The following is a 21,052-nucleotide window of genomic DNA, read 5'->3' on the forward strand; positions in this document are numbered from 1 at the left end:
CAATATCTATTGCTCTAAAAATGGTCACTATCTACTGCTGGGGATCCAGAGATAGGCAAAGCATGAACAGGGAGATAGTGTTACTTTACCATAGATGGCATCACTTTTTTTGAAACTTTTAAAGAATCAAGATAAGATTTCCTTAATACCTCCATAGGGGATAGTTAGGAAAACTTAGGAAAATTGAGAACACTAAAAATAAATCTTCTCAAATTATTGCCTAAATTTTACAATTTCTGATGTAGTATTTGATTATATTTTATAAGAGAGACATTACACTCCTGTAAACTTAAACGTTTATTTTTAAATTCCTTAATCTTTACATCTTGATCTTTAAATATTTCAGTTTGTTCCCCAACTTAATGAGAAAGCCCTCACAATGTTCCAATCATGGCATGAATCTTATAAGAAACTGATTTTTCCAAGTTCACTATAGCTATCCATTAAAGCAGGGGTGGGCAATTCCAGTCCTTGAGGGCCACAAACCTGTCGAGGTTTTAGGATATCCTAATGAATATGCATGAAATAGATTTGCATACAACGGAGGCAGAGTGCCTGCAAATCTCTCTCATGCATATTCATTAAGGATAACCTGAAAACCAGACTGGTTTGTGGCCCTCGAGGACCGGAACTGCCCACCCCTGCATTAAAGGATCTAAAGTCACTACTACAGGTCTCTGAAGCACAGGATGACCCTCCAAGACTCGTAGGAGTAATGATAAAACTCCTGCAAATGGGAAGTCCCCATCTTGATTGGGAGATGGAGAAGTAATACTAACTTCAACAATCCCGAACACAGTTCCCATTTGAGATACTGATTCCACCTGTGGGGAGAATTGTACCATCAGTGGTATCAAAGTATCACTGGTAATGGGGCGAGAGGCTCCAAGCTCAGAGTTGTTTGGCGACACATGAAGGTTTCCAGGGTTTGGGAGGTGGGGACAGACACAGATGGACCAGATGGGAGTACCCACATAGTACCTTTCCGCTCCTTATCCATCTCTCACTCCAATTTACCAAAAATCCTGGAAAGACCGAATTCGGTAGTAGGGGCACACCCTTTGCATGCTGCAGGCACTGGCTCCTTATAAGTCCCACGTGATCTCCAATGACGTGCAAGGACCACAGAGAACTCTGGCATACCTCCAGCACAGTGGTGCCAATGAAAGGTCTTAACCCACAGTTTTATTCCTGAAGTTCTTTTTAGTTAGACCAGTGCTGCCCAATATAACTGAGTGAGTTGTGTGGGGTTGTCTGTCTGCCTGTATATCTTTCTGTGTCTAGGAATGAGATGTCTATCTGGTTGATTTGTTTCTGTGTGAATGGTGCAGTGTGGTTTGTCTGCCTGGGTGTGGAAGCTTTGTTTCAGGTGTGGTCTGCCTGCTCTCTCAGTTCTTCTGCGTAAAGAATGTCTGCCTTTCAAAACCTGAGTGTGGTGTATGTCCGCCTCTCTTGGCAACTGGTTCAAGTGACTAGTTGGCAAGAGACTGATACCAGGCCAGAAATCCAAATTCTCTTCATATATGTATATGTATGTATCTATATATATATATATATATATATATATATATATATATATATATATACACACATATATTTTAGAAAAGTATTCCAACCTTGTGGAGGGAATGGGGTTCAACCAAATGCATGGATAGGAGGGGGCTGTGGAGGAGTAGCCTAATGATTAGAGCAGCAAGCTGCGAACCAGGGAAGCCAGAGCTTGAATCCTGCTGACGCTGCTTGTGAATTTGGGTGTCACTTCACCCTTCATTGCAATAGATACAAACTTAGGGCCTTATTTAATAAGCATTTTTCCTACAGATACACAATGGTAGAAAACCTTTAGTAAATAGGTCCCTTAAATTATAAGCCCCATGGGGGATTGGAAAAATACCTACCATACCTGAATGCAATCTGTTTAAAGTGTCATGAAAAGCGGAATATAAATTTAAAAAAAATCTTTGCTTATTCCTGCACTAAAGAAATAGGAAGTACATCAGGTCATAGGAGAGGGGTGGTATGCCCTGAACGACTTATTTCATGAGTTTAGATCAACAGAAAACAGTAAGTCAGAAAGGCATAACCTCCAGCTTATAAAGTAGTCTGCTACACATTCTCTCACTGCTACTTCTATTTTCCATCCTTGGAACCTTTGTCTTTTTCTTGTCTGTGACATTCAATAGCTCAATTTAGTGGGTATTCATGTGACTAGAATCTTGATTTACTAAGCTTTTTCCCCATAGACACAATTTGGGGAAAAAAGCCTGGAATGAGAATTTTCAAAAGCCATTTACCTGATTAAAAGGGCGGTCTGAAGATTTCCTACCCTTAACCCTGCTGAAAGCATGCATAGGGTTAGCTGGATTAAGGGGAGACATTTTTGGAAGTGTGTTTTGAGCAGAGTTAGGAAATAGCACAAATACATTTTATTTTCAGTTATATGTATGCTATTTTTCAGACAAAATTTAGCCTGCATATAAAGCAAGTGTAAAGTCTGTGTCCCAGTTATATCAATGGGCAATTTTTTTTTTTTTAATGTATTCTTATTAACTACTTCCCCAGTTTCAATCAAAACCAACCCAAAGAGGATTACAATAATAAACATAGAACAGAATACACATAGCCATATAACAGTTAAAATCAAACCAAAGACAGCACACAATATAGCTATGAGTCAGATCATTTCAGAAATCATTATCCAAGCCCCACAGATCTCATATAGTTTTCTGTCTCTAACCTCCCTCCCCACAACACACTAGTCCCCTTTAACACCTTCCACCCCTCTCCATTCACCCAATTCAAACTGATTCTTCACAAGCCATCCAAACTCCCCTCTTCCCTTCCTTTTACAATTAGATTCTCACACACTTTGCCATCATAACTATGCACAAACTTTCTCTTTGAAAATTTGTACAAAAGGGCTTTGTACCTGGGTGGGCTGATTTGAAAACTGCCTCCTTAGTAAATCAGGCCCTAAATACGTTATAGAAATTAGATAACACTCAAATTCTACCTTAAACCCTCACATCTAGGGCAGGGTCCCCTAAAAACATTTGTTTGACAACAAAGGCAATATGAACATACTTAATGGGAGCAACTGGATTTCCTTGTCGCATTCTTCTTTGTTCTGGTGTCATATAGTCCCATTTAAACACCAAGTTCCAATCGAAACCTAAGAGCAACAAATTATAAAAAAAAAAGGAAAATGAATAAGTGAGAGAATCTAATCAATGTTCTCTTTAACGTTTGTATGCATCCACTATGACAACAAAAAAACCTGTTGCTGGAGTTTACTCTGGAAAAGCCAAACAAGAGAATAAAGTAAACTGAACAGATTAAGGTACAACTCGCAAGCAATGGTACACAGTATAGTAGCAAAACTTAAAAGAAAAATTAGAGGAAATGGGGAAAATGCATAATATGATCAAAAGCAGTACAAAACAAATCCCAAGTGAAAACAGAATTTGGCTTTGTCACATCTCATATTTCACCTGGAAAGCAGAGAGATAAAAAACCCCATAAAAAAGATCAATATTTTGTATATAAAGCTTTTTAATTCTTTAAAAACCAAAATAAAACAAAAAATAAATCATTTCATAAGAACATAAGAAAATGCCATACTGGGTCAGACCAAGGGTCCATCAAGCCCAGCATCCTGTTTCCAACAGTGGCCAATCCAGACCATAAGAACCTGGCAAGTTCCCAAAAACTAATTTCTGGAGGACACAGCAACAATCAAACCTGCTATTGGTAGGAAATGTAGGCGAGAAACAGAGGCCTATTTTCTATACTCTGGAACTATTCAGGAAAGAATAAATTTCTAAACGGCTGTCTATTTAGAGCGGTCTCTATAAAATAGCTGGTATTCTGATAGCAATCATATTCCAGCAATTTAAGCAAACAAAAGGGCCTATGTACTAAGCATTTTTGCACACTGGGCCAGATATAATAGTTTTCTCAAAGTCTTATGAAATTAATTAGTAGATTTTCGAAAGGTTCTAGTCACCTGGCCAATTCCTGAGCTTAGATAAATAAAAAAGTATGCATGTATTTCATTACATTCCTATTTTTTGCTGCAGAAATAATAGGCATTCCTAGGGATATTTAGGCTAGGGATATTTAATACAAATTTAGAGAAATCATTGGTGTAAGTATACATAGCTACCCTGTACCCATATATTAAGGCCGATACAGTACAGTGCGCTCCGACGGAGCACACTGTTAGCCGGCATTTGGACACGCTAGCTTTACCCCTTATTCAGTAAGGGGTAATAGCGTGTCCAAAACGCGTTTCCAACCCCCCCCGAACCTAATAGCGCCCGCAACATGCAAATGTATGTTGATGGCCCTATTAGGTATTCCTGCGCTATTCAGAAAGCAAAATGTTCAGCCAAGCCGCACATTTTGCTTTCAGAAATTAGCCTCACAAATCTGCTTCACTTTTTTGAAGGAATTAATAAACATGTGGATAAAGGTGAACCAGTAGATGTAGTATACTTGGATTTTCAGAAGGCGTTTGACAAAGTTCCTCATGAGATGCTTCTAGGAAAAGTAAAAGGTCATGGGATAGATGTCCTTTCATGGATTGCAAACTGGCTAAAAGACAGGAAACAGAGAGTAGGATTAAATGGACAATTTTCTCAGTGGAAGGGAGTGGGCAGTGGAGTGCCTCAGGGATCTGTATTGAGACCCTTACTTTTCAATATATTTATAAATGATCTGGAAAGAAATACGATGAGTGAGATAATCAAATTTGCAGATGATACAAAATTGTTCAGAGTAGTGAAATCACAAGCAGATTGTGATAAATTGCAGGAAGACCTTGTGAGACTGGAAAATTGGGCATCAAAATGGCAGATGCAATTTAATGTGGATAAGTGCAAGGTGATGCATATAGGGAAAAATAACCCATGCTACAGTTACACAATGTTAGGTTCCATATTAGGTGCTACAACCTAAGAAAGAGATCTAAGCGTCATAGTGGATAACACATTGAAATAGTCGGTTCAGGGTGCTGCGGCAGTCAAAAAAGCAAACAGAATGTTGGGAATTATTAGAAAGGGAATGGTGAATAAAACGGAAAATGTCATAATGCCTCTGTATCGCTCCATAGTGAGACTGCACCTTGAATACTTTCTGGTTGCCACATCTCAAAAAAGATATAATTGCGATGGAGGAGGTACAGAGAAGGGCCTGATGGACCCTTGGTCTGACCCAGTATGGCATGTTCTTATGTTCTGTTCTATCAAAGTATACTCCTGAGCTTCATGTTCTAAAAAGTTTTCTAATGATTTTTTTTTTCTAAGAATTTGCCTGCTGATTTTGTACTTTGAACTTGCTTATCTGTGTATATAGTTGGTTTACTCATATTGATTTATATTTTATATCTAGTTTTCACCCCCCTGTTTAATGTACTCTATTGGTTATATGTAAGGGCTCCGCCCAAAAGTTAATCTTTTTCCGCTGTTATATGTAAGGGCTCCGCCCAAAAGTTTTTGGTTTTTGTAAACCGATGCGATGTGTCAACGGATGTCGGTATAAAAGAGACCTTAAATAAATAAATAAATAAATAAATAATGGAGCTTACACATCTAGCACTCACTGAAAACTTATTCTCTTGTCACACACAATTTGTTCATCAAATAAAGGGCACAACTATGGGGACCTCCATGGCCCCTGACTTAGCTTGCCTATATGTTACTGATTTTGAAGAACGTTTGTTTATCCCTCACATTTTTTCACATTTATTCCAGTTTCGATGCAATATATCGATGACATTCTGCTACTCTGGTTGGGCACAGACATTCAGTTTTTTCTCTTTTTAGATTGGTTAAATCACTGCAACAGTAATTTACAATTTACATCACTCCAAGATCTCTTTTCAAGATATATTGATTTCATACAATAAGGGCGGGTTCACTACCTCTATTTTTTGTAAAAGCACCTATCGCAATACTTTACTTTCTTTTGACAGTCATCACAGGCGTTCTCTTAAAGAAAACATCCTGGTTGGCCAATTTTTTTGCCTGCGCCATTTATGATCAACTAAAGATGAATATGTAACCCAAGCACGTAATATGATGACACATTTTTAGAATAGAGGCTACTCACTAAGTGATAAAATAGGCCTTTAAACGTGACCTGTATATCAGTTATGATTTATTGTTCCAGAAACAATCACTGCTAACTTTGAACCAACTCACTTGTATTTTACCATACTCGGTTACGAGCTGGCCAGGTTTGTTTGATCATAAAATGTCATTGGCTAATTCTATCTCTTCATGCGATTTTTGACAACCCTACATGATTCGTTTTTCATTGCGGTAAGAATCTTCACTATTTTTTGGTACACTCAGAATTCCATGTCAGTCGTTCTGAAATTCCATTATCCATACTTCCTTTAGCCACCATCCGTGTGGCCAATCTTCAGTATGTCCTTTATCTCTTTCACTCACTATTTTTCAACATCCCCCCCCCCCCAATCGGTAAACAATACAAAATCCACCACTCTACATGATGTCTGACTTCGGGGGTAGCCTATATTATAATTTGCCCTTGCCCTAAATTGTATGTCAGCAAACATTGTATGTCAGCACTCTGAAAACCTGAATAGAACACCGATCATGCATTTTTGCATCCCCTGAAGAAGCCCCACTGGTATCACATTGGCTCTCTATCCCTCATTCCCTAAATGATTTGAGATCCTTTGTAATTGATGACATTACCCCTCTCCTCGGAGTGGCAATGTCCCTCCACAAATAAGGGCAAATTTTAAAACACCACCACCCCCCCCGCGCGCGCGTAAATTCTGGGGGTTACATGCATAAGACCCTCGCCTCGCAAAAGGGGCGGTCTGGGGGGGCACAGCTGAAGGCAGCCAGTACAGCGGCCATTTGCCGCTGTGCTAGGGGATTGCGCGCCGGCAGCCTGCTGACAAATTCTTAAAGAAAGAAAAAAAGGTAGGAACCTTTAAGGGGTTGGGGAGGACAGGGGAATAGGGAGGGAGTATGGGCAGGAGGGTAGGGAACTGGGGAAGGCCGCGATGTGTCTCACCGCACAAATTTTGCAAAACTGCCCTCCCCGCCTTGTGCACTGCGGGCACATGCACGCACGGATTACAAAATCCAGCACGTGTGTGCGGCCCGCCGATTTTATAACGTGTGCTGTAAGTTTATTTTTCTGTGCGCCAGCATGCGCATGTTATAAAATTGGCGCTTCCATGCATGCGCCAGTTAGCACGCGCACATGAACTTATTAAAATCTATTCCTTACTGTGCAGGGAACAGCAACAGATTTTTATTTAGCAATCTTTCTCCACAAGGTTTCAGTGCCAATATATAGAATGGATGTGTTTTCTTTAATGCTGCTAGTACTAGGGATTGTGAATTTGTTTTGAATGAATGCGCAATCCACAACGTATAGGTCCCTATTTGCTGCATTCGTGGGTTCCCGAAACCTATGGCGAACCCCCACGAATGCAAGGTATCATTAACGAATAAAACCCCCACCCTCCTGACCCCCCCCAAGACTTATTTATTTTTCTATACAGACATTCGATTTGATAGATCACATCGGTTTACATATAACAAGATGTCTAAAGCTAGCCTTAATGACATGATACAATATAACAGTTTAATTGAGTAACTAGCTAAATACACCTAACAGTTTTACAAGATAGTATTAAGTTAATAAGCATGTTATATTGTAACTTATTACAAAATATATTCAGGTTTAAATTAATTATGTACAGTGGCTGGACTGGACTTGCCAAAAGTCCCTGGTGGTCCAGCGAGGGTCCTGGAGCGATGTCCTGCACTTGAGCCGTCGGCTGCCAAGTGCTCCTACCATGTGACAAAGGCCGACCAATGGCACCAGTGGCCCCTGTGACACAGTAAGGGCAAAGGCTATCGGCGCCATTTTGAACACTGGCAGCCGACGGCCCAAGTGTAGGAGATCACTCCAGGACCCCCGTTGGACCACCAGGGACTTTTGGCAAGTCTTGGGGGGATCAGGAGGGTGGGGGGTTGTAGTTAATTAAATTGAAAAGGAAACAAATACCGAATTCAACTAATGAACGAATCGGGCCCCTCATGAAACGGATGCAACAGATTTGGGTCCCGACGAATACTGAATCGGACGAATCTATCCCTTTTGCACATCCCTAGCTGCTACATCACTTTTGCCAAAGTTTATTTTTCTATTACATATTGGGTGACACAGCTTCATTTTAATTGATCTGTTCATGGGCATGTGATCCCTAATGGGACGTAACAGTGTTCTGGTGCCAAAGTCCAGCCTTTTAAATCTTTCTATTCAACTGGTATCTGTAAGAACTTATGTCATTACTATGCTTATTTTCTGTATGCTTCCTTTCGCTGGCTACCTAATTGTTTGTCCTCGCTTCTTATGACTCTTGTTACTGTTTCTTTATAGCTTTGAGCTTTTGCCTGCACAGTCCCTCCAGATACAGCCTTTGTTGGCAAAACACAATGTCCATGTCAGAGGACTCAACTTTATTTAATGTTTTGAAATTTCGAGTTCTTCACTAAAAGGAATTACTCTTGAATACTCCTTGAGGACATTAAACTCTTCCATGCTCCCTTCATTATAATATAAATTGGGACTTAGCCAGTAATGGATTTAGGGTTTTGCCATCCCTAGGTACTACTATGAGTGTCACTCACCTCCCAAACAAGGAACAACAGACACAGCCTTTTTTTTTCTCTATCTACTCCAGGCTCACTTTCTCCCTTGAAGAGGAATTAGAGAATAAAGAGGCTTTTCTTGCTACCAGTTGTCTTCTCTGACCTCATTTCTCCCGCCTGTTATCTATATAGTACAAGAGGAGATGGAGCAGGAAACTAAAACGTTCTCTGCTGAGTAAGTTCAAACCAATACAGGGAAATCCTGCTCTGTGATTCTGAATACTTTGAAATTGTAAACGCAATAAAACATTTGGGGAAAAATAGAATGTTTGGACCAATGATTATAATTTTGCACTAATTCCTAGAAAATACTGGATGGTATAAATGAGTATATGCAACTGTTATGATGGTCCTTAAGTTTAATCAATAATGCTGCCAACGAGGGTTTATGGGAAAGGGGCTGGGAGATGGGATGTGTGATAGCTGTGGCTAGGAACTGGGGAGATAGGGGGACTGAGGAATCAGAGTTTGTGTGAAAGAGATGCTGGGGAAGACTGGATGTGTGTGCACATAAGGGCAGGTGGGAAGTGGGTCAATAAAAGAACTGACAGTAGAAAGAGGAAAGGAGAGAGAGGAGGAAGGACATGTCTCTCTCCTTTCCCTGGATCTCCCATACCCCAAAGATTTCAAGATCATCCTCCCCCCTCCTGTTCGCCTCTTGTCCCCCAATCCTGATCTTTCTTCCTTCCTTTTTCCCCATCCCCAATTCTCCCTCTTTACACTTCCTTATCCTCCATCCTGATTTTTCCTCCTTCTCTTCCACCCATCTTCCCTCCTCCTGCTCCCAATTCCTGAACCCTCTTCCTTCCCCCTCTCCTCCATGAATTTCCCCATCCTCTCTAACCTCTGTGCTTCTCTTTTTCCATCCTTTATACCATTATCCTTCCTGCTTGAGATTTTTTTTTTTTCCTTCCTTCAAGATTGTTTTTCTCTTCCAACAACACTCTCTCCACATTCCCAGATCCTTTCCTCTCTAGCCCCAATCACTAAGACCCCATTTCCCTGATAAAGAATCAAATAAATTAACTGGTCACAGAAAAGTCAGAAAATGACTTTTTATAAAGTAAAAAAAAATGCATTCTAATATGAAAATGCCTGCAACATTAGGCAAAGTTGCCACATAATTGCTGCAGAATTTTGCAAAATCTATCACAAAATTTGCTGTCGTCACAGAATCTTTACAAATCTGCTACTGGAAACCGAAGGCACTAAGTATAGGTGCTTTGCTATACGTTATCAGGACCCTTACCCTGCTATCAAAAAGATAATCTTGGAACCCAACTGTACACCTAATAATCCCACTACACCAGTAATTTTCTAGTCTTTATTCTACTCTCAGAGCTGAATTCAGAACCAAATGTTAAATCCTTGCTTCACAGATAAGCCTGAGAGAGAAGAAAATATAAAAATGTCCAGGGATCCAGATTCTGATAAATAACCTAAATTGAAGTGGTAATCTAGTGACTTCACATGGTTTATTTTTTAACCCTTTGAGATTTAAGCTCTAGTCATACATACATCAGCAGAGATGTCGATATACTATTTCATAATATGACGTGCAAGGCACAGGAATATTGCTCCAGCAATATCATTAGGAATGGCAATAATATGCAAAGTTGTCACATTTAAAAACTTGGCAAACATGATCTGAGCATTCTAGAAATTTTCATAAAATCTAGCCCTGCCTCTAGTGGATATCTTGGCACATTTATATCGCCTGATAAAAATAAGTCAGCCAGCAAGTTGCAAAACAGAAAATCTTAAGTGCTAAAAATATTCAACACTTGCTTTCAGATTTGCTTAGGAATAAATTAGCAGCCTTAGAAGGTGGTTTGAAGATGTGGAAAGATGATTTATTGCTAAGGTCAGCAAATACAATTAATGTGAAATATTAATGCCAGAATTCCCTTACATACACTACAGTGTAATCAAAATTTTGACTGGAACCCCAACTGATGCAGGAGGCCAGCTCAAGATCTATCAAAGGCCTGACAATACCTCAGCTAGAAAAAAGTACTATAGAGAAGGAGGTGTTTAAACAAAAAGTAGATTCTGGATGTTTTCATTGTATTTACTGGATTTTTGTTTGGTTCAATTCATGTTCCAGTATAGGTACATACCGCCTTTTAAATCAGCCGACGCCCCCACATACTGGAAGTTGTCCATATTAATTACATCAATTATAGGAGAGACAACTCGGGTCTTGTCCTAAAATAAACATTAAAAAATAAAATTGAAATAAAGTAAATGAAAAATAAAACTACCAGTCACAGTAAAAAAGGAATATATGTTAAGTTAAAAATCAACTTTCCCTTCATATTTCAGCTTACACACACTTTATATCTTCATATTGATGTCTGATGTTTCTGGTCCATCAGCCTGCATTATTCTGCTTGCAAGTTTAATTTCTCAAAGTTCAAGACACTACTGAACTGGTCCAAGGATATGTGATTAATGGTAGAATAACTATCCTGACAGACGCCTCTTAAATGCCTTGAACGTGTTGTGCTAACATTCCTCAACAATGCCTAGGGCCATTATCCTTCACTGAAACCCAAGCAATTCCTAACTGCCTAATACATTTTTTATAATAAACCAAAAAGAGACATGGGAAAAAAAAAACATTGAAATTGAAGGCAAGAAAAATAAAATATTAGAGGGTTGAATGTAAAATAGGATTAGAACTGGGGTCGATGTAATAAGCACTAATATAGTTACACAATGGTGTTATTATTGTTTCTAAGTTTTTCTGTAAGAAATAAGAAGCCTATGTCTTATTTGATCTAATTGTTTACTGTAAACCGATGTGATATCTCAAATCGAATGTCAGTATATAAAAATAAAATAAATAAAACAAAACAAACAAATAAATAAATATTGGCGCACTCCTGTTTCAGCACTCATTTTTCTTGTAAAAATTAACTCTGGTATGTAACAGAGGTTTTAATGCCTAAAAAATGCATGCTAAAACAGGAGTAAAAACCAGCAATGATTAGCTAGAGTAAACGCAAATCTTATGTAAAAAGAGGGGTTAGCTATTCCTCAGCAATGCAAAGAGGTGTGTTAAAGGGCAGACAGCTTAAAGCATTTCCTTAATGCTGGAAATTAAACTCCTGGGTCAGAGCAGGAGTAAAACTTAACTCCATTTGCCATATTATACTACCGCTATGCCCAGTATGATAATGTTTAGCTGCTTCTACCACATTGGGCACAACAATACAATAACTTTGGCCACCAGAAATGTGAGTTTACTTCACCTCGGACCCAGGAGTTTAATTTCCGAGGGTCTCAGGAATGGCATCAACAATTGAACAGTACACTGGTAGTGTTCAACTTTGGTATACTGTTTAACTGTAGATGCCCATCCTAGGGAGCTTACACTTTGCTCAGTTAATGGCAAATAAAATCAAAGTATAAGCTCTCTGAGGTGGGCAACTACAGCTAGCTTACTAAAAGGATGCCAAAGTTGGATGCACAGCACCACAGTGCATGCTGTTCAGCTGAAGGTGTCTGCCCCAGACAGCTTATGCTTTGATTTTACTTGCCATGCCCTGCCAAAATGGCATTTCATGTGAGATTGGTGCTGTGCATCCCAACTTGTGGGTATATTCTCTCATTCAAGGCCATTTTGACAAGGAATGGCAAGTAAAATAAGTGAGATGGAAACCATCCTGCTGTATTGGGAAAAGCCATACAGCAGAGTTGCTTACCTATAACAGGTGTTCTTTGAGAACAGCAACATGTCAGTCTTACACGAGTGACGTCATCAGATGGACTCAGGAACAGAAATTAGATTTCAAAGTTCTTAGAAAGTTTGAGCATGGTCCATTGGGCATGTGCATCATGCCATACTGCCACACATCCACACAGGGGTCCCTTCAGCCTATATTCAGCTTAAACTTGGAGAAACCAACTTCATGGGGAGGCAGACAGGTTTTGAGGATGGCAGTCCTCACATATGGAGAATCCTTAGCTACAGACTGCCCCAAATGAAAATGGAAAATTAGAAAATGTGCCGATTAAAAATTGTTTTTTTATGGCAACAAGCCATGGATGCATGTTTATTTACTTTTCAAAGTGGCAGCTTAGAACCAAAGTAACGGGCTCAAGAGGGGATGGAGTTGGGTTTTAAACCTTAAAGAGACTCCTCATGACAGACAGACAGGTCAAACCTATGGATACGTTGAGAATCCCTGTTCAAGCAATAATGTGATGTGAATGTGTGAAGAGAACTCCTTGTCACAGCCTTGTAGATTTCTTTTTTTTTTTTTTAAATTTTTTATTTATAGAAATTTAAGTTAACAAGCTTACGTAACTAAATAGAGTAACTAAATAGAGTTTAAAAAGAGTAACAAGCTTACATAACTAAATAGAGTACTATCAATAAAAACAACATAACAAAAGTTAATAATTGGAGAGACAGTTATCCATTTGCAAGTTAAAAATATACTAATTTACTGGAAATACTCCTTAAAAAAAAAAGAAAAGGAATATAAATCAAGTATTCTCTGAGCTAGTTTTATCAAGAAATCTTTTTAGCTATAAATAATCATAAACAAATGAATTTATTCCCTTGATACACAACAATGCTATTATGCCCATAGGCGCAGACGGCTGCGACCACGCTTACTTACATCCTGCACTGTTCTCCAGCCCTCCCCGGGTCTGCCGCGGCCCAGGGCTATCTCTACCGCCGTGTTCTCCATGGCTCCTCGTGGCAGCCGAGATGCCGCCCCCAGCTACGTTGTTTCGGGACCTCCTAGGCAAGCGCGCGTCACCGGGCTTTTCTTTGAAGCCTCTTTGGCGGGAACCTCGGAGGCGTCCCTGCTTGATGATGTCATCAGATCAAGGTATCCACCTTCGCCCTCAGCTAGTCGACTTGGCAACAAGTTCCGTACGTCTCTACTAGCTCTTGTTCCGTGTTCCTGTGGCTACGTTGTTGGACTCCTGCGGACCTTGGTCTCTGTCTGGTACACACTCCTCGGGGGCCAGTGGCGCTCTCTCAGGGACTTTATCTCCTGCCTCCCCGCTCCTCAGGCTGGCCCTACGCTTCCTAAGACCCTACGCTGAAGGCTCCCCACTCCTCGGGGTTGCCCCTGGAACACCCTAACCACTCAGGAGTTACTCTAGCGCTTAACCGCTCCTCGGAGTTGCGCCTATGAGCTGTCTGGACTGTCGGCACTTCCCCGCTCCTCGGGGTCGCGCTTGCTTGCTTGCTACAAGACCACCAGCACTTCCCCGCTCCTCTGGGCTGTGCTTCCTTATCTTTGAGAGACTACCGGTGCTCCCCGCTCTTCGGGTTCCACCTATGTCATCATCGGAGACCGGACTCTGGCTTCCCTGCTCCACGGGTTAGCCTGCGTCACTACTGCCGCACCTTCCTCGCTCCGCCCCTTGGGGGTGTGTCTTCGCTGTCCTCCTGCACGCCAGTCTCAAGCCTTCCACTCTACAGCCTGCCTGGCATCTTCCCCTCCGGGGGTCTCAGTCAAGGTATTATCGGAAGCCCGCTCGTCTACTGGAGAATTCCTCCTGACTCTTCGGGAACACTCTCCACAGTCTTACCCAGAGCTCCCTGCCGTGCCTGACCTCGCCTCCCGTCTGTGTGGGCCTCCTCCCCACAGGTTGTAACAACTCATACCACGGGCCAAGGGTCCAACAACCCACAAACCAAAACAGATTGCCAAGTCCATGGACCCGGCAGAGGTCTCTGCCCTCTAGGCCATTCCTGGCCTGGCACAAAGGATCAGCGAACAACAGAAATTCTTGGAGTCTCTGGCAGCTGCCATAGACAACTTGAGCTCTCGTCTAGACGCTACTGTAACAGCTACTACGACGTCTATCAAGCTCAATTCTTCCACCTCTCCACCGGCTCCTCGACTGACAGTACCCTTGCCGGCACCCGTACGCTTTTCAGGGAACCCTCTCCTGTGCAGGGGTTTCTTGAATCAGTGCAATATGCTCTTCTATCTGCAACCAGCATACTTCCCAGATGTTAACACCAAGACTACATACATCCTTGGCCCTCTTGGATGGAAAAGCCTTGGCCTGGGCATCACCTCTCTGGGAGTGAGCAGACCCAATCTTATGCAACCTTCCGGGGTTCCAGGCCCTGTTTCAGTCTGTCTTCAAAGACCTGGGCCGACGAGCCATCTCCTGGTCGTCTCTCCTTCATCTCCAACAAGGCTCTTGGCCTCTAACGGACTATGTAATTGATTCCAAACTCTAGACTCAGAATTACACTGGGACTCCAACTGTTTACATTCCATCTTCCTCGACTTGAGCTCTTGGATTAAAGACGAGTTGGTGGCTCGTGAATTGACTTCATCTCTGGACTCTTTGATTGACCTCACGAGGGCGTATCAACCATAGACTACAAGAACATGCTCTTGAGGCCAGAGTAGCCTGGAAGTCTGCACCAGGCCCGTCCAGAGTTCAACAATCTTCCTCTCCGCGAGTCAGCACCCCACAGAATCCATCTGAGGAGGAACCCATGCAAATGGGTAGGAGTAGACTTTCTCTGAAGGAACGACGCCGTCGACAGCAATCCGGCCTCTGTCTCTTACTGCGGCCAGCCTGGACATGCCATTGTCTCGTGCCCAGTCTGTCCGGGAAACTCCTGGGCCTAGGTTCTGCTGAAGGACTCCTCCTAGGCCTGACCTCACCCTCTCCTCCACTGACTGTTCCTGTGTCCATCAAGATGGACAACCAAGAGTTTCACACCTTGGCACTGGTGGATTCCGGGGCTGGTGGAAACTTCATATTAAAGCAACTCACCAAACATCTATGGATTCCCACCATCCGCTCTCCGGTGCCATTACTATTCTCGTCTATTCATGGAGAACCTCTTCCTGGCAAGGTTACCTACACCACAGCTCCCATCCAGCGACCCTGTATGGCGGTGGATGCACAGGATTCCTTGCCAGTAGTCTTCGCATGTCCGTGTACCATGGTCTTCTTGGCCAATCTGGGGTGACTAGTAGAACTAGTCCCCTGTGGTGCTCTATCTTGTGTATGATCCTGCCCAGTAGTGACCAGGGTAGGAAGGCGTAAAGGAGGTCTACCTCTGGCCAGTTCTGGATGAGAGCATCGATTCCCTGAGATTGTGGTTCTCGTCTGCGGCTGAAGAACCTGGGGACTTGGGCATTGAGACGAGTTGCCAATAGATCCATGACTGGGAGACCCCCATCGATTTACTGTCAGTTGGAAGGCCGTGTCCGCCAGCGACCATTCTCTCTGCTGAGTTAGTCCGCTGAGATGTTTTTTCCCCCACTATGTGGGAGGCCGAAATCCCTTGCAGGTTTAATTCCGCCCACTCCATGAGGGGGTGTATTTCCAGAGACACCTGCTGGCTCTTGGTTCCTCCCTGGTGGTTGATATAGGCAACGGTTGTTGTGTTGTCTGACATAACTCTGATGGACTCGCCTCAGAGTCTGTGGTTGAATCGTAGGCAGGCTAGTCTAGCCACTCGAGCTTCCAGGCGGTTTATGTTCCATTCCGCCGCTTCCTTGTTCCATTGTCCCTGGGCTGTCAGTTCCTGACAGTGGGCTCCCCACCCTCGCAGGCTCAAGTCCGTGGTGAGCAAGATCCAGTTCGGTGGGGATAGATTTATGCCTCTGCTTAGGTGGTCTTCCTGTAGCTACCATTGAAGCTGATCTCGAACCTCTGTCGGTAGCTGGAGGCGAAATGAGTAGTCCTGGGATGCTGGGTTGCATCGTGACAGTAGGGTATGTTGTAGCGGTCGCATATGGGCCCTTGCTCACAGGACGACTTCCAGAGTTGATGTCATGAGGCCGAGGAATTGAAGGTAGCCCCATACCTTGGGGCGAACCGAGGTCAACAGTTTTTGTAATTGATCCATCAGTTTCCTTCTCCTTGGAGGGGGGAGATAGACCTTGTTCTGTTTGGTATCGAAGCGGACTCCCAGGTATTCTACTGACTGGGATGGCAGTACACAGCTCTTGGCTGTGTTCACGACTCACCCCAGTTCTTGTAGTAGGTTCTTGACTCTGGTGGTCGCGTGGCGACTCTCCTCCTGAGACTGCCCTGATCAACCAATCATCCAAATAAGGATATACCAGGACTCCTCCTTTGATCAAATTTGATTTAATGACTGGAAGAGGAACAGTGTGCAAATCCAAGGCTCTTGTGCTAAACTTTCAAAAGGGAAACTTTGATAAAATGAGAAAAATTGTTAGAAAAAACTGAAAGGAGCAGCTACAAAAAGTAAGAAATGTCCAAGATGCGTGGTCATTGTTAAAAAATACCATTCTAGAAGCACAGTGTAAATGTATTCCACACATTAAGAAAGGTGGAAAGAAGGCAAAACGATTACCGGCATGGTTAAAAGAGGAGGTGAAAGAAGCTATTTTAGCCAAAAGATCTTCATTCAAAAACTGGAAGAAGGATTCAACAGAAGAAAATAGGATAAAGCATAAACGTCGGCAAGTTAAATGTAAGACATTGATAAGACAGGCTAAGAGAGAATTTGAAAAGAAGTTGGCTGTAGAGGCAAAAACTCACAGTAAAAACTTTTTTAAATACATCCGAAGCAGAAAGCCTGTGAGGGAGTCAGTTGGACCGTTAGATGATCGAGGGGTTAAAGGGGCACTTAGAGAAGATAAGGCCATCGCGGAAAGATTAAATTATTTCTTTGCTTCAGTGTTTACTGAAGAGGATGTTGGGGAGGTACCCGTAACGGAGAAGGTTTTCATGAGTAATGATTCAGATGGACTGAATCAAATTACAGTGAACCTAGAAGATGTGGTAGGCCTGATTGACAAACTGAAGAGTAGTAAATCACCTGGTCCGGATGGTATACACCCCAGAGTTCTGAAGGAACTAAAAAATGAAATTTCAGACCTATTAGTAAAAATTTGTAACCTATCATTAAAATCATCCATTGTATCTGAAGACTGGAGGATAGCAAATATAATCCCAATATTTAAAAAGGGCTCCAAGGGTGATCCGGGAAACTACAGACCGGTTAACCTGACTTCAGTGCCAAGAAAAATAGTGGAAAATGTTCTAAACATCAAAATCACAGAATATATAGAAAGACATGGTTTAATGGAACAAAGTCAGCATGGCTTTACCCAGGGCAAGTCTTGCCTCACAAATCTGCTTCACTTTTTTAAAGGAGTTAATAAACATGTGGATAAAGGTGAACCAGTAGATGTAGTAAACTTGGATTTTCAGAAGGCGTTTGACAAAGTTCCTCATGAGAGGCTTCTAGGAAAAGTAAAAAGTCATGGGATAGGTGGCGATGTCCTTTTGTGGATTGCAAACTGGCTAAAAGACAGGAAACAGAGAGTAGGATTAAATGGACAATTTTCTCAGTGGAAGAGAGTGGACAGTGGAGTGCCTCATGGATCTGTATTGGGACCCTTACTTTTCAATATATTTATAAATGATCTGGAAAGAAATACGATGAGTGAGATAATCAAATTTGCAGATGACACAAAATTGTTCAGAGTAGTTAAATCACAAGCAGATTGTGATAAATTGCAGGAAGACCTTGTGAGACTCGAAAATTGGGCATCCAAATGGCAGATGAAATTTAATATGGATAAGTGCAAGGTGATGCATATAGGGAAAAATAACCCATGCTATAATTACACAATGTTGGGTTCCATATTAGGTGCTACAACCCAAGAAAGAGATCTAGGCGTCATAGTGGATAACACATTGAAATCGTCGGTTCAGTGTGCTGCGGCAGTCAAAAAAGCAAACAGAATGTTGGGAATTATTAGAAAGGGAATAGTGAATAAAACGGAAAATGTCATAATTGTGGAGACAAAGGCCTTGCTCAGCAGCTGGCAAACCACACTGAGCCTGGCTGCGTCAGCACTCCTCAGAACCCTCTGTACTTCCTTATCTCAGTTTCACAAACAACCTTTGCCCTAAACACAGATTACTTGCTTGCTTCCACCACGATAGTAACATGAGTTAATCTCGTGCACAGCATGAGCTACTGCAGCTATGTGTCCTGCAGTATTGTAGCCAATAATATGATGTATACGCCTGTGTTTACTCTGATAAGATGTAACCCAGGATAATAAAAGGAGAGCTCCAGCTTAGTTCTGGGTGCCTTCCTGAAAATCCTACCTGACGTGTCTTCTTCCGTGAATCACCGCAACATCTGGTGACCCGACGACGTGATACCCCTACTCATTCGGCCGGATGAGCCCAGGTGCACCACAGCGAATTCCGCTCCCACATACATGAGTATGGGGGGAGAACTGTCAGCTCCGCAGAAGCTTCATGCAAAAGAGTTGCAGAAAATACTAAAGAGTAATTTCTTTATTACCAAGGGAGAAGCGATGCATGTCAGACTAGATTTAGAAGATATGGTTAAAGAAATAGGGTGCCAGTGCCCATGGTATCCAGAGGCTGGTACTTTGGATACCAAAGACTGGATTAAGATAGGGATTAATCTGCATGTGCCTCCGCGCGCTTCGATACAGCTATTGTTATTATGGCAGAAATGTAAAGAAGCCATAGAAAACATGGGGACCCACAATCTCAAGGCACCGTCCCCACCCGCATCACTATTACCAGAGGGGAATTCCCATACCGCCCCTCCGCCATATCCGCAACTTGCCTTACCAACGGCAGGTCCACTCCCGACTATAGAGTCAACATCGTCAACCGCGCCGTCCTTGAATCCTTGCCCAGATATGATGGCAGAAGCGCGCACTGCGCCACACACTAATCTTTGCGGCGCAGTCCGTGCGGGTTTTCATCAGGAACAATTAAAGGGAAATCTAACAGGGGAAGAGCTAATGGAAGGGCTTCAAGCCTTTCCAGTCACGAAGGTCCCTAATAACCAGGGAGGGGTCCACTACCAGTGGTCAGCACTACCCTATACTGTCCTTAGGGAGTTCCGAAAAAGTATTGTCGAAACAGGGATTCATTCCACCTATACTTTAGGAATGTTGGAGGGACTAGCAAATGGCTACCACCTGATTCCCTAAGATTGGCAGGATCTGTTCAATGATCCTCACCCCAGCTCAATATGTAGTATGGGACTCGGAATACCAGAGGGATACAGTGTTGGTGGGGAACGCTTCAGGAGGAGCTTATGTGCCCGACCAACTTTACGGAGCGGGGCAATTCACTACGCTGGAAAGGCAACCCATGGGGACACCTGCGGCCGCCTACCCAGCAATAGCCCGCTGCATAAACAAAGCCTATAAAAAGGTCCCAATATCAGGAAAAGCTACGAAATCATTTACGATAACCCGACAAGCGGCCACAGAATCTTACACACAATTTATAGATCGGCTGCAAGAAGCCATTCAGCGTCAGGTAGACAACCCCGAGGCAAGCGCTGAACTAATAAAGAAATTAGCCTTTGAAAATGCAAATGCGGACTGTAGAAAAGCTCTGCAATCCATAGTCAGTAAAATAGACTACACCCTGGCAGATATGTTGAAGGCGTGTATGGACGTGGGTACTTACGCATTCCAAATGGACACCCTAGCAACCGCATTGCACAAAGGTCAATTTCAAAAGCCAAAAGGGACTTGTTTCAATTGCAAAAAACCTGGCCATTTTAAACAACAATGCCATGCCCTGGGAGGGGTAGCATACAAAGGAACAGATTCTGCCCGGGCCTCGAGGTCTCGCTCAAAAACGGTCTGCCCCAAGTGCAAAAAAGGCTTCCACTGGGCAAACCAATGCAGAAGTATAAGTCAGAGAAACTAGATTCCGGGCTAGCGACAAGCCCCAGCCCAATTGTCACAGCCCCCACAGTTCGGGTCAAAACTGCCAAAGCAGCCACAGCTGGCAGTGCCGGCATAGACCTGGTCAATCAAGAAACAAAGTTTGTAGCATTCCCCGGGATGGTTACTTCGATGTCGTCCTAACTAATCGGTCCACTGCCCGCAAATACGGTTGGATTGATTCTTTCCCGGTCCTCCACAGGAAAAGCTGGGATTTTCATTATTCCCGGGGTGGTGGATTGTGATTATGAGGGCAATAAAATGGTCCAGATTGAAACCAAATTCCCCCTTACTTTAAACAAAGGAGACTCTTGGGCACAATTGGTTATAGTCCCTTATGTTTTGCCCACAGGGGGACAGCAAGCTGTCAGAGGAACTGGCAGTTTTGGTTCCACTCGAGCCCCTGTGTTGCATCCTAGCATATTGGCAGTAACCCAAGAGATCAAGAAAGAAAAACCAAGAAAAACGTATTTGCTAAACGATAAGCCTTTTGAGGGGATATTGGACTCAAGAGCCGACATCTCGGTCATTGCTGCTGACAATTGGCCTGGCGACTGGCCGACTGTCTACTCTCCATCGGTGTGGGGGGTTGGGGGGTCACAGTCTGCCCGGTGTAGCACACAT

At 42.7% G+C, this 21,052-nt stretch overlaps 1 protein-coding gene across 1 annotated transcript in view; it reads right to left on the reverse strand.

The window, feature by feature from the left end:
- GALNT2 (polypeptide N-acetylgalactosaminyltransferase 2) overlaps positions 1 to 21,052 on the reverse strand; it is a 463,548-nt gene that overhangs the window by 157,645 nt on the left and 284,851 nt on the right. The window contains exons 8-9 of the mRNA XM_029594179.1: positions 10,826 to 10,913; positions 3,085 to 3,172 (exon numbers count right to left, since the gene is read on the reverse strand). Coding sequence (XP_029450039.1) covers positions 3,085 to 3,172; positions 10,826 to 10,913 — 176 coding nt within the window. The remainder of the gene's footprint in view (positions 1 to 3,084; positions 3,173 to 10,825; positions 10,914 to 21,052) is intronic.

Source organism: Rhinatrema bivittatum, chromosome 3 (genome assembly GCF_901001135.1).
Source record: "Rhinatrema bivittatum chromosome 3, aRhiBiv1.1, whole genome shotgun sequence".
In the NCBI taxonomy this organism is placed as follows: domain Eukaryota; kingdom Metazoa; phylum Chordata; class Amphibia; order Gymnophiona; family Rhinatrematidae; genus Rhinatrema; species Rhinatrema bivittatum.